General features: G+C 40.5%; 1 protein-coding gene across 1 annotated transcript; it reads right to left on the reverse strand.

Moving 5' to 3' along the window:
* Positions 1-4,018: 4,018 nt before the first annotated feature.
* On the reverse strand, positions 4,019-8,325 carry LOC138948928 (calponin homology domain-containing protein DDB_G0272472-like). Its single transcript, XM_070320974.1, has 4 exons — positions 8,003-8,325; positions 7,158-7,266; positions 6,421-6,696; positions 4,019-4,141 (listed from the first exon to the last, which is right to left on the reverse strand). Exons 1-4 carry the CDS (start codon positions 8,323-8,325, stop codon positions 4,019-4,021), a joined length of 831 nt encoding a protein of 276 aa, XP_070177075.1.
* Between the last annotated feature and the right edge of the window lie 4,248 nt (positions 8,326-12,573).

Here is a 12,573-nt window from a genome sequence, read left to right on the forward strand (position 1 = left end):
TGGTTTTCAGTGTAAAACAGTTCAGCTCATTTGACTGGCGATTGTAATGATGTAAGTAACGGTTTCCAGTTTTCGCGCAGATGTGTCAATTTCAATTGCAGGAATTTTCTTCTCTTTTTTTAACAAAACATCAATAGGGTCATATGCTTTATTCATAATCCACAATTTAGCCCATTTGTTCTTCATCCTTTGTGAAAATAGTGCAAACTGGACACCATGTTACCAACATCATAAAAGTTGTCTTCATTACTTTACCATCCTCTCGCGATGTAAGTACTGATAATTTTCATAAGATTTTTCGGTATCATATACACAGGGACCTGCTCTTTATTATATAAACCATTTCATCAGTTTTTCTGCAAAAAAAATTTTTTAAACTTTTGTCCCACCCCTGTTTGCCAGTATCTGAGATGGTCTCATGTTTAAATTACATGTCCCTTATTTCAGTCATATATCAATTAATAAGTAAATGTGCATACCTTTATTAAACGTTACTTTCACTTTAAGATCGCTTCTAACATTTAGTATAATTTCTGACAAATGCACGCTATGTAATAATTTGATAACATTATTGACGTCATGTGGTAAAATCGGAAAGTTGAATTATTTTGCTGTCTGGTGGCAACAATCTTTAGCTTTCGTTTAAGGTATAATTTGCTTTATCCGTATGCAGTCAAGCGGTACATGACGTTTTTTTTGTAACCTACCCCCTGCGTCATGGCTGCATTTTTGCAGAATATGGGTTATGTTACGAAAACGCTTCTCATTCGAAGGTGGTTGGGTTTAGCCATTTGTCGTTTACCGAACTGTGGCTGCAAATAAAACGAACTTTCCAAAAAACATAATATCTAATGTGACCACCCAAAGTAACCCTCCCACTATAGCCAGCCAGGTGACTAACATACTGACTTACATTGCTAACATTCATGCACAAAAAGTACGGCCAAATATGCAGAGCAAGATTAATATTTATCAATTTTCTACCGGCCATCAATCTTTATATTAATTACGGAGCAATGCGCTACGAGTACAACAGGTTGAAAGATATTCCCCGCAATAATTTCCAGAAATCGTGACATAAAACAGTATTTTTTCACCCAGAATATTGACAGTCTCACGGATTTATCAAGGGCGGATGTCCCGGTGTCCTAAAAATCAATGCTGTTCTTGTCAAGATTTTGTGTTCTTCAAAAGAAATATCACTTGCCCATTATTTTGCACAGTATGACATCTGTTGTTAACTCAGACAGAGACAGAGAGCCAGTGGCAGTGAGGCACACAGACAGATTGAGAACTAGAATAAAAGCCTGATGACGTCATAATGATCGAGTCACAAGAAGTATGAGCATCGAAGGCGACGAACACAGGACAGGCGAACAAAGGATGAGAAACAAACAAACAAACATAACAAAACTACAAGTCGCGTAAGGCGAAATTACTACAGTTAGTCAAGCTGAGGAACTCACAGAATGAAACTGAATGCACTGCATTTTTTCACAATGACCGTAGTCCGCCGCTTGTGCAAAACGGAGTGAAACTGACGAGCCTGTTCAGCGCGGTAGTGGTTTCGCTGTGCTGCATAGCACGCTTTTCTGTACCTCTCTTCGTTGTAACTTTCTGAGCGTGTTTTTAATCCAAACATATCATATCTATATGTTTTTGGAATCAGGAACCGACAAGGAACAAGATGAAATTGTTTTTAAATCGATTTCGGAAATTTAATTTTGATAATAATTTTTATATTTTTAATTTTCAGAGCTTGTTTTTAATCCAAATATAACATATTTATATGTTTTTGGAATCAGGAAATGATGTAGAATAAGATGAACGTAAATTTGGATCGTTTTATATAAAAAATACATTATTACAATTTTCAGATTTTTAATGACCAAAGTCATTAATCAATGTTTAAGCCACCAAGCTGAAATGCAATACCGAAGTCCGGCCTTCGTCGAAAATTGCTTTACAAAAATTTCAATCAATTTGATTGAAAAATGAGGGTGTGACAGTGCCGCCTCAACTTTTACAAAAAGCCGGATATGACGTCATCAAAAGTATTTATCAAAAAAAGAAAAAAACATCCGGGGATATCATTCCCAGGAACTCTCATGTCAAATTTCATAAAGATCGGTCCAGTAGTTTGGTCTGAATCGCTCTACACACACACACGCACAGACACACACACTCACACACACACACATACACCACGACCCTCGTCTCGATTCCCCCTCTATGTTAAAGGTGGTCGTCTACATTTTTGCTTTTTTTCAATAATTTTATGGTTTGATTTCGCTGAAAAGTTATGTCAGATGATGAATGAACCATGGGGGAAAAAGTTATAGGAAACGAAATATATGTAAAAAAAAGATTTTATTTTTGGGTAGCGTGACTCACGCTTCCAATATTTTGTTTTCTGCTTGCTGAGAACATGTGCTTTGCCTAAAAATACTGACCAATCAAATTCATGTCACTATGCTTATAGCCACGCCCAAACAAGTGCAGCAACAGTTTAACACTGGAGCGATGTCCACGCTTTTTTTTTAAACGCACGAAATGTACGGGATTTGAGAGGAGTTTTGCGCTTGGCATTTTCCAAATAAGGATATCCTACTATGAGTACTGCGCTGGAATACTACAATGAATTTTCAAACGGCTACACTGGCTTCGTCTTTCCTGATCGAAAGGGGGTGTATTGTTGATATTTGTAGATAATAGACTCTGCATTTTAATGGTCAAATGGCGATTTCGGTATGAAAATGTAGACAAGGACCTTTAAAACATTTAGTCAAAACTTGACTAAATGTAAAAACGAGAGGGGTTCACGAGTCCGAGGGTTCACTAGTCCGAGGGTCCACTAGTCCGAGGGTTCACTAGTCCGAGGGTTCACTAGTCCGAGGGTTCACTAGTCCGAGGGTCCACTAGTCCGAGGGTTCACTAGTTCGAGGGTTCACTAGTCCGAGGGTTCACTATAGACGCTTGAACAATTCAATTTGATTTGTTTTTATTTTGTGTGTGTATGTGTGCGTGGATGTGCGTGTGCGTGCGTGCGTGTGTTTTTCACTACTGTGGGAACCAAATCGAAGAATATTCTCAAAAAAAACCTGAGTTGTTTTCATTCAAAAAGATAATGTGGTGTTTTATATTTGACTGAAGAAATCTCAGACTATTTCCCCCAAGAAACTTAGTTATTTATATTTTGACTGAAGAAAGGATATTAAATTTATCAGGATACCGCCCCGACTGGACAATTACGTGATCGAACTGCCTACAGTTTTTAGTCATATTATATAGCACCTCGGGTTTCCTTTTGCCCGTGAGGGTCAATTAGTTATCCCACCGACCTGAATTATGGAGAGGATCGAGCCTGGGTTGTACTACAGCCTCACACATAATTTCATTGAAATCGGTTCTCAAACATCGGATATCTATTTGCGGACAGACACACACACACACACACACACACACACACACACACACACACACACACACACACACACACACACAGACAGACACAGTGAAACCTATATACCGCCTTTTAAGGGGCAGTATAATAACTGAAAAATCAAGCGTCTATAGTGAACCCTCGGACTAGTGAACCCTCAGACTAGTGAACCCTCGGACTAGTGGGACCGTCGGAACTGGAAAATCAAGCGTCTATAGTAAACCCTCGGACTAGTGAACCCTCGGACTAGTGAACCCTCGGACTAGTGAACCCTCGGACTAGTGAACCCTCGGACTAGTGGGACGTTCCCGTAAAAACAACAATACATCAACATTTTCTTTTTCATTTTCATTACTATTGTCCCATCGCAGGTAAATTCGGGTCGCTTCGTCCTATTGGAAAGCTAGCAACAACAACAACAAAGACAACAAAAGCCTCCACACGAAGGTTTAAAAACCCTTACTTGGAACACATACTTTTTTTCTGGAACGAACAGACTTCCCCATCAGTATTCCGATTATCCCGTGCTGTCTCGTATCGGAACCATTCATTTACACAAGGCCAAGCGTGTGTCACTCACAGCACGCCCTGCTCGTGCAAGATTCCAAAGCGTGGCATGGAAGGCGCCAGTGGCAAGCTCAGAGCGACCTTAAAGGCACAGTAAGCCTCCCGTAAACCATCACAGAGCTCCCCGGGCGTCTACATACAGTACAAGCATACTTCCATTTGAACGCTCACCGAACGGGAACATCCTGGCTGCTTTCTGTCGAGCGTGAGAAATTTTCGAAGAATTTATTTTCGTGGACTTGGTCCTCTACAACAATGGCGCCTCGTTTTGGTGCTGGACGGCTGTTATGAATATAATAATAATAATAATAATAAATGAGCATTTATATAGCGCAACATCATAACTTTACAAGTATGCTCTTTGCGCTTGACACATTTAAAATTAAAACACAGTTATACAAGCATTTACATCTACATTCATAGTCAACAACGCTTAATTAAAAGCATACACCATCAAACATACATTACAAAAGATTCTTCCACTAACTAATTAATAAAAACATGAATAAAATAGGTAGTAAAAAACAAGGAAATACCAGCTGAATACCCTTAATCAAACAGAACATGTTATCAACAATGCTGAAAACAGTCCTAGATGTTTATATACATTATCATGTCACGAAGTGGTTTGCATGTGAATTTATTATGCGTGTTCTGCCCTTTTGCACTGTCTCTACCCTTTCACACCAAACACTTCAAAAACAGAACTTGGGAGGATGCAGGCTCATTATTTCCTCAACCAAAACAACATACGTCTTCACTTTAAATACATCAATACGAACAACTTTTCAACACACAGTTCGCACAATCTTCCAGCTTTCACTCAAGGCATGTAAATACATATTATAACAATGCTTTCTCAAATATAGATTAACGCACACAAGAAGGTACCAGCAGACACTCACGAGTTCGTTTCACGGCTCACTGCATGTCGCCAGTTCACTTACTTGTCTCGCTGAATCGTCGTAGAATAATGAATTCAGATGCCAACACACAGAGATGCTAACACACACCTTTCGCTGAAGATGCCAACACACACCTTTCACTGAAGATGCCAACATGCAGCTTTCACTGAAGATGCCAACACACATCTCATGGAAGATGCCCCCACGCACCTTCCAGGTTTCTCCCCGAGAAACCCTTCCGCCCGTAGCGGAAACAACCGTCGTCAGCTACGACCGGTCTTGATGAAGACTCCACTCGTCTATTCATCTGCGCAGAGGTGGTCCCTTGCTTCCACCGTCGTCTAGCGCTTCTCTCGTGTAAGGACCCTCCCTTATACGCCATGGAAATCCCTCATGGAAACTCCTAAAGAATTTAACCAAGTCTTAATACAACATTCTCTAAAACCATCTCTTCTTCCAAACGTTCATGTACCACTCATACATTCTCGTTCATTCCACGTTCACATTCCGTACAGATTCAATATCCAAACTAACACTTAATCAATGAATAACACTCCCCTTACAAAGCATGACCGTCTTAAACATAACATAAATGCGTAGCAATTATGTTCAAGAAATTCCCCATGAAAAACCGTGAAACAATTACATCATTAATTCTCTCAACGCTTCACACTAAGATTGGGTGCACTTTATACACACTAACCTTTACGCTCCAGCTATGTATTCCAACGTCAATAATATACAACATAGTAAATCATTTACCTTAAGAGACCCGTCTCTTGAAGGAGTACTTGTTCCCAGAACAAGTCTGACACACGCTGCACAACCTTCCCGGTTGGAAATCTCACACGCTGTGACGTTATTTACCTCAGACCAGCTACATGTCTCAAACACAACTCACATCAAGCTAAGCCAGTTTTGCGTGCAACACCCGAAACACGTGAATAACGCCAGTCCGGTCAGCTACCCTCGCCTGTACAACATTTAGGGAGGTTAAAAACACGACGTGGTTTCACCTCACAAATATGCTACTCACATCTTTGTGACATCCCCCTTCCCGGGGAAAAAAGAAAATTCTTGAGTTTTCTTTTGATCAAAACAAACAGCCTTTTTCCACACATCCCATAAACCTGTGGTATGCTCTGATCTACGAATGACCTGGACAACCTGTCTGTCAACGTATTCCTGTCTCATGCTATTGGATGAACCTCGAATCCTAATTCTTGCCGTTAAAGACACCACCGCATCACATGTTTTGAAAATGTCAACCATCTTTCCAAACACCTGTTCCATATCATCCTTTTGACTATCTATCAAACCAGGATCAACAACAATATCTCCAATTTTCTCTTCCTTCCCCTTAGGCAATGTAGGTAACGGCAACGTTTTCCTCTCCTCAGTCAGAGGTAACACTGCAACTTTTGCCTCTTCACATTTACTTGGGAAAACATCATGACTGCCCCAGTCAGACCTCAGTGAAATGCTTTCGCGATATCCACTACTTACTTCCTCAACATCAACAACTTTCTCTGCACAAACTGCATACTTCTCATCCTCTCGTGACACACTCAACACCTCTTCCAATGTCTCATCTTCTCTCAGCAAACTTTTCAGATCCTCCTCTTTAACCGACAAATCAGGAGTAACCACATTTTTCAATGGCACCGGGAAATCCTCCAGTTTCTTTTTGGCTTTTGCCCTACTCGAACCACACACGACCTTCTCAAGTACCACCTCTTCAGTGATTTTCTTGTGACTTACATCAGCACACAATCCAACACCCTGCGTATTCCCAAGGAATAAATCTACTCTGGGTACCACACCCCGAAGATTACCTATCACTAGGTCAGCGACTGGGTCTGTGAGCACACAACATTTCAACCTTCCCTGAAAATATGGGGTATCGACAACCACTTCCGCCAATGGATACAAATCACTCCGACCACTAAAACCCTTCACTTTCTGGACCTCTCCCTTTATGTACTGGCTTGGTAAGACCAACGATTTCCTTACCCCAGCTACATTAGCTCCTGTGTCTCTCAGTACTGACACTTGCTTCCCATTAACGAGACCTTCCGCTAATGGCAACGACCCGAATGCTGCCGAGCTTACCACCACTCCAGCGTCCTGACAATCAGCTACCGACTTTGCTGAATTTGCAACCTTTGCACAACCTCTAACGTAATGGCCCAATTCCCCACATCTGTAACATGTGTCCTGATTCCGCTGTTTAGCACCTGTACCTCTAGTACCTCCTTGCTGCCATCCTCTTCTACCCCGCTTACGATCCTCACCTCTGCCTTGAAACCTGGTGTTTCTGCCCATACCCTCTTGTCTTCTGCCACTATCACCCTGACCACGATTGTACAACTGTCCTGATCCACGATTCTGTTTGAAAGCTACGTTTCCAGTCCCCAAAGGATTTACTTGTTCCTTTTTGGCCAAACATTTATTCGGATGGGCTGATTTGTAAGTTTCTGCGCTAGCAATCATGTCTTTTGAATTGTTACAATCACGTTCTTTCAAAAAGACCCACAAATCAGTGCATACACTGCTGAAAATCTGCTCACATAACACAAAATCAAACAATGCTTCATATGAGGTTTCTATATCAGACAAACTCAACCAACGGTTGAACAAATGCTTCATCTTTGTTACGTACGTGCCAAAACTTTCATCTGCCTCTGGCTTCGTATTGCGAAATTTCTTACGAAATCCATCCCGAGTGCACTGAAACTTCTTCAATAACTCTTTCTTCAAGTCTTCATACGATATAGTACCCGTTGAAAACAATGAATGAAACAACGACAAAGCTCCACCTTCCAGATAAGCTGATAAGTACGTAGCCCACTCTGAATCATTCCATTTGTTCGCCTTTGCATGCGTTTCAAATCTGAACAAGAAACTGTCAATGTCATCCTTATCATCCTTGAACATGGGGAGTTTTGGGTACTGGGGCCTAATGCTGTGACCTGATTTCCCACCTGCATTTTCACCTTGCTGTGCTTCTGCTTTCTTAAACTCCAAATCCATTTTCCTTGCCTCAATATCTGCTTCTAGCCTTTTTGCATCTAATTCCATTTCTAACCTTCTTGTCTCAGCCTCAGCTTGAGTTTCTAATCTTTTTGTCTCAGCCTCAGCTTGAGATTGTGCTTTCTTTGCCTCAGCCTCAACTTCCAATCTTTTTGTCTCAACCTCAGCTTCAGCTTTCTTTGCTTCAACCTCAGCTGCTACTTTCTTTGCCTCAACCTCAGCTGCTACTTTCTTTGCTTCCCTTTCCTGAATTCTCTCTTCTCTATCCACCTGATCCTGGGCAAACTTAAACAAAGCTTCTGCGTTTAACCCATGCTTCTCTCCCAATGCCAAATAATCAGCATATGTGTTACCACCAGTATCACTATGCTCAGCCATCTTTACAATGTCAAAATATCAAAGTAATCTCAACGTAATACAATGGATCAAGTAACACCAGTTCACAAAATTGTTTTAAGTATCAAAAAGTTGTATCATACACCAGTTTCTCGCAATACTAAACACACACAAAAGAGTATCATAAAATACTAAACTACAAGAAATCTTGTGCCTTTTTAAAAACAATCCTCAAATTGTTTACTACTTAACTATTTACACAACCAGTCTCAAAAATAAACAATAAACTTAATAGAGTTCAAAAAAAAAAATATATAATTTAGAAAATATCAGATTAAACAATTAATAACAGCTTCAAACCTTGTCAATCAATGTCAAACTTAAACTAACAACTTTAAAACATCAACAACAACAAAAATAAAAAATAAATTAACTGGAAATTTCAAAGTTTCTCAAACCCAAATAACACACTTTAAATGAAAATTTCAATTCCACACACCACTAACCAGCGTCAGATCCTTTAAGGAAAATCAATCGCCAGAGCAAAACCGAAACAAAATTTAAATCTTCACAACGACAACAAAAACAAAAAAAATTTACCCAAAAAAATTTGTCTAAGTACAAATGTTTGCAAAATATTACTAACCACACAAAAAAAATAAAACAAAAAACCCACAAAACTTCCCCAAACCAACAACTAAATATCAAACACTAGTATAGGGGAGATAATCACCCTATTACTAATCCTACTACAACTAGGAACAAGAACAACAATAATAAACAAAAACACTTTTCAAGCCAGAGTACACAACTGGAAAAAAAAATATCAGAGTCCAAACAAAAAAATACAAAATTTCAGAATTTATACACACAAAAAAAATGGCACACCCTATACTATTTTATTTAAAATAAGCCTGCACCTCAACGACAACAATCATACACAACAATCAATCCAAGATAGAATCTAAGAAAAATAAACTTATAGGAAAGGGAGCTAGAATTTAGATAGAAAGATAGATGATAAATACACAGAACAGGAAGCAAACAGAAACTAAGGCCCTCTCTACGTACGAACTATACAACTACGTAGACCCCTAGAGCTGGAGAGGGGGTGTCCAATAACATACACATAAACAAACACTACAACACGCAAAGTATCAAGGTATGTATAAGCTACCCTAAGGCACTTCTTTCTCAATTTCTCCAATGAAAGGGAAGCAACTGCTTTTTAACCTCAACAAAAATCTATCCTTAGAAACAAAAACCTATTTAGGGCTACGTCGGGGTCACCACTGTCACGAAGTGGTTTGCATGTGAATTTATTATGCGTGTTCTGCCCTTTTGCACTGTCTCTACCCTTTCACACCAAACACTTCAAAAACAGAACTTGGGAGGATGCAGGCTCATTATTTCCTCAACCAAAACAACATACGTCTTCACTTTAAATACATCAATACGAACAACTTTTCAACACACAGTTCGCACAATCTTCCAGCTTTCACTCAAGGCATGTAAATACATATTATAACAATGCTCTCTCAAATATAGATTAACGCACACAAGAAGGTACCAACAGACACTCACGAGTTCGTATCACGACTCACTGCATGTCGCCAGTTCACTTACTTGTCCCGCTGAATCGTCGTAGAATAATGAATTCGGATGCTAACACACAGAGATGCTAACACACACCTTTCGATGAAGATGCCAACACACACCTTCCACTGAAGATGCCAACACGCACCTTCCACTGAAGACGCCAACACACATCTCACGGAAGATGCCCACACACACCTTCCAGGTTTCTCCCCGAGAAACCCTTCCGCCCGTAGCGGAAACAACCGTCGTCAGCTACGACCGGTCTCGATGAAGACTCCTCTCGTCTAGTCATCTGCGCCGAGGTGGTCCCTTGCTTCCACCGTCGTCTAGCGCTTCCCTCGTGTAAGGACACTCCCTTATACGCCATGGAAATCCCTCATGGAAACTCCTAAAGAATTTAACCAAGTCTTAATACAACATTCTCTAAAACCATCTCTTCTTCCAAACGTTCATGTACCACTCATACATTCTCGTTCATTCCACGTTCACATTCCGTACAGATTCTTCTTCTTCTTCTGCGTTCGTGGGCTGAAACTCCCACGTACACTCGTGTTTTTTGCACGAGTGGAATTTTACGTGTATGACCGTTTTTACCCCGCCATTTAGGCAGCCATACGCCGCTTTCGGAGGAAGTACAGATTCAATATCCAAACTAACACTTAATCAATGAATAACACTCCCCTTACAAAGCATGACCGTCTTAAACATAACATAAATGCGTAGCAATTATGTTCAAGAAATTCCCCATGAAAAACCGTGAAACAATTACATCATTAATTCTCTCAACGCTTCACACTAAGATTGGGTGCACTTTATACACACTAACCTTTACGCTCCAGCTATGTATTCCAACGTCAATAATATACAACATAGTAAATCATTTACCTTAAGAGACCCGTCTCTTGAAGGAGTACTTGTTCCCAGAACAAGTCTGACACACGCTGCACAACCTTCCCGGTTGGAAATCTCACACGCTGTGACGTTATTTACCTCAGACCAGCTACATGTCTCAAACACAACTCACATCAAGCTAAGCCAGTTTTGCGTGCAACACCCGAAACACGTGAATAACGCCAGTCCGGTCAGCTACCCTCGCCTGTACAACATTTAGGGAGGTTAAAAACACGACGTGGTTTCACCTCACAAATATGCTACTCACATCTTTGTGACATATCACTAAAACAACAAATACACTACATGTAGCCTACTGATGGACTGAGAAAACAAAATCAGGGGTTGTATTTCTTGAAGAGGTGCGTTTTAAGTGCTCGTTTGAATGCTTGGGGTGACTGAGAGTGGCGGATGTGAAAGGGGAGAGAATTCCATTGTGTGGGTGCGCAGAAAGTAAAAGCAGAGGACAGCCAGAGAGAAGAGAGTTGCAGTAGTCAAGTTTAGAAAGAACAAAGGCACAGACAAGAGTGTTAGTTGTTTGAGAGGAGAGTGTGTGGCGAATGGTGCTGATCTTACGAAGCTCAAAATAAGCTGCTCTACAGACTAAAGATATATGTTTGTTAAAGGCAGAGTAAGCCTCCCGTAAACCATCACAGATACGGTCAGGCTTTTACACTCAGTACAAACACCCTTTCATTTAAACACTCACCAATTGAGAACATCCTAGGTGCCCTCCGTAAAGAGCGAACAATTTTCAAAGAATTTATTTTTGCGTGGTTTATCTTACCCCTGAGCCATCGTGAACCCGTGTGATCCAGTTTTCCCTTTTCACAATGCAGTCGTCATAGTTAGTCATTTGAATGCGACTCGACGTGAGCTTATCTACAATAGCACGTTTTTTTATGCACGAAACAACGGCTGTGGTTCACAAGAACTCTAGCGATGGCTTGTGACTGTTGAGAGGAACGGCGATTTGCACTGATAAACCGGCCGTCGTCTGCTACGACACTTGCGTGACCCTGCTTCCGGGCTTTTCTTTTTTTAAACTTTCACAACTTCGAATTGTTCTGATCTTGTCTTGATGAAAAACGAATTCTTTTATGATTAAAGAATGTTTGTGTAACAAGCTGTCAATTTATTATTTAGATTTTAAAAGTTAGGTCTAGCGCAAAAACGAGGCGCCGTTGTTGTTAACGGAACAAGTCTACGAAAATAAATCTTGGAAAATGTCTCACGCTCGACAGAAAGCAGCCAGGATGTTCCCGTTCGGTGAGCGTTCAAATGGAAGTATGCTTGTACTGTATTTAGACGCTCGGGGAGCTCTGTGATGGTTTACGGGAGGCTTACTGTGCCTTTAAGGGTCATGTCAGATGAAAGGGTGAATCCAAGGTTTCTAGCTGATGGTGAGAAAAGAATGTCACTTGAATACCGGAAATCACGCCCGGACAGTAAGCCTCCCGTAAACCATCACAGATACTGTCAGGCTTTTACACACAGTACAAACACCCTTCCATTTGAACGCTCACCAAACGGGAACATCCTAGGTGCCCTACGTAAAGAGCGAGCAATTTTTAAAGAATTAATTTTGCAGATTGTCTTGAACACTTTTTGGACCCATCCTGAACTCAGGTCAAACACGAGTTACTTTTCTTCGGGTCTCATTCTATCGATGTAAACTGGCGATAGCCGGGAATCGATGATTGTCAAAATGTTTTTGGACCGTGGTGCGTTTTTGCGCTAGACCTAACTTTTAAAATCTAAATAATAAATTGACAGCTTGTTACACACAAATTCTTTAAT

The sequence above is a fragment of the Littorina saxatilis genome, linkage group LG1 (genome assembly GCF_037325665.1).
Source record: "Littorina saxatilis isolate snail1 linkage group LG1, US_GU_Lsax_2.0, whole genome shotgun sequence".
NCBI classification, from domain to species: Eukaryota; Metazoa; Mollusca; class Gastropoda; order Littorinimorpha; family Littorinidae; genus Littorina; species Littorina saxatilis.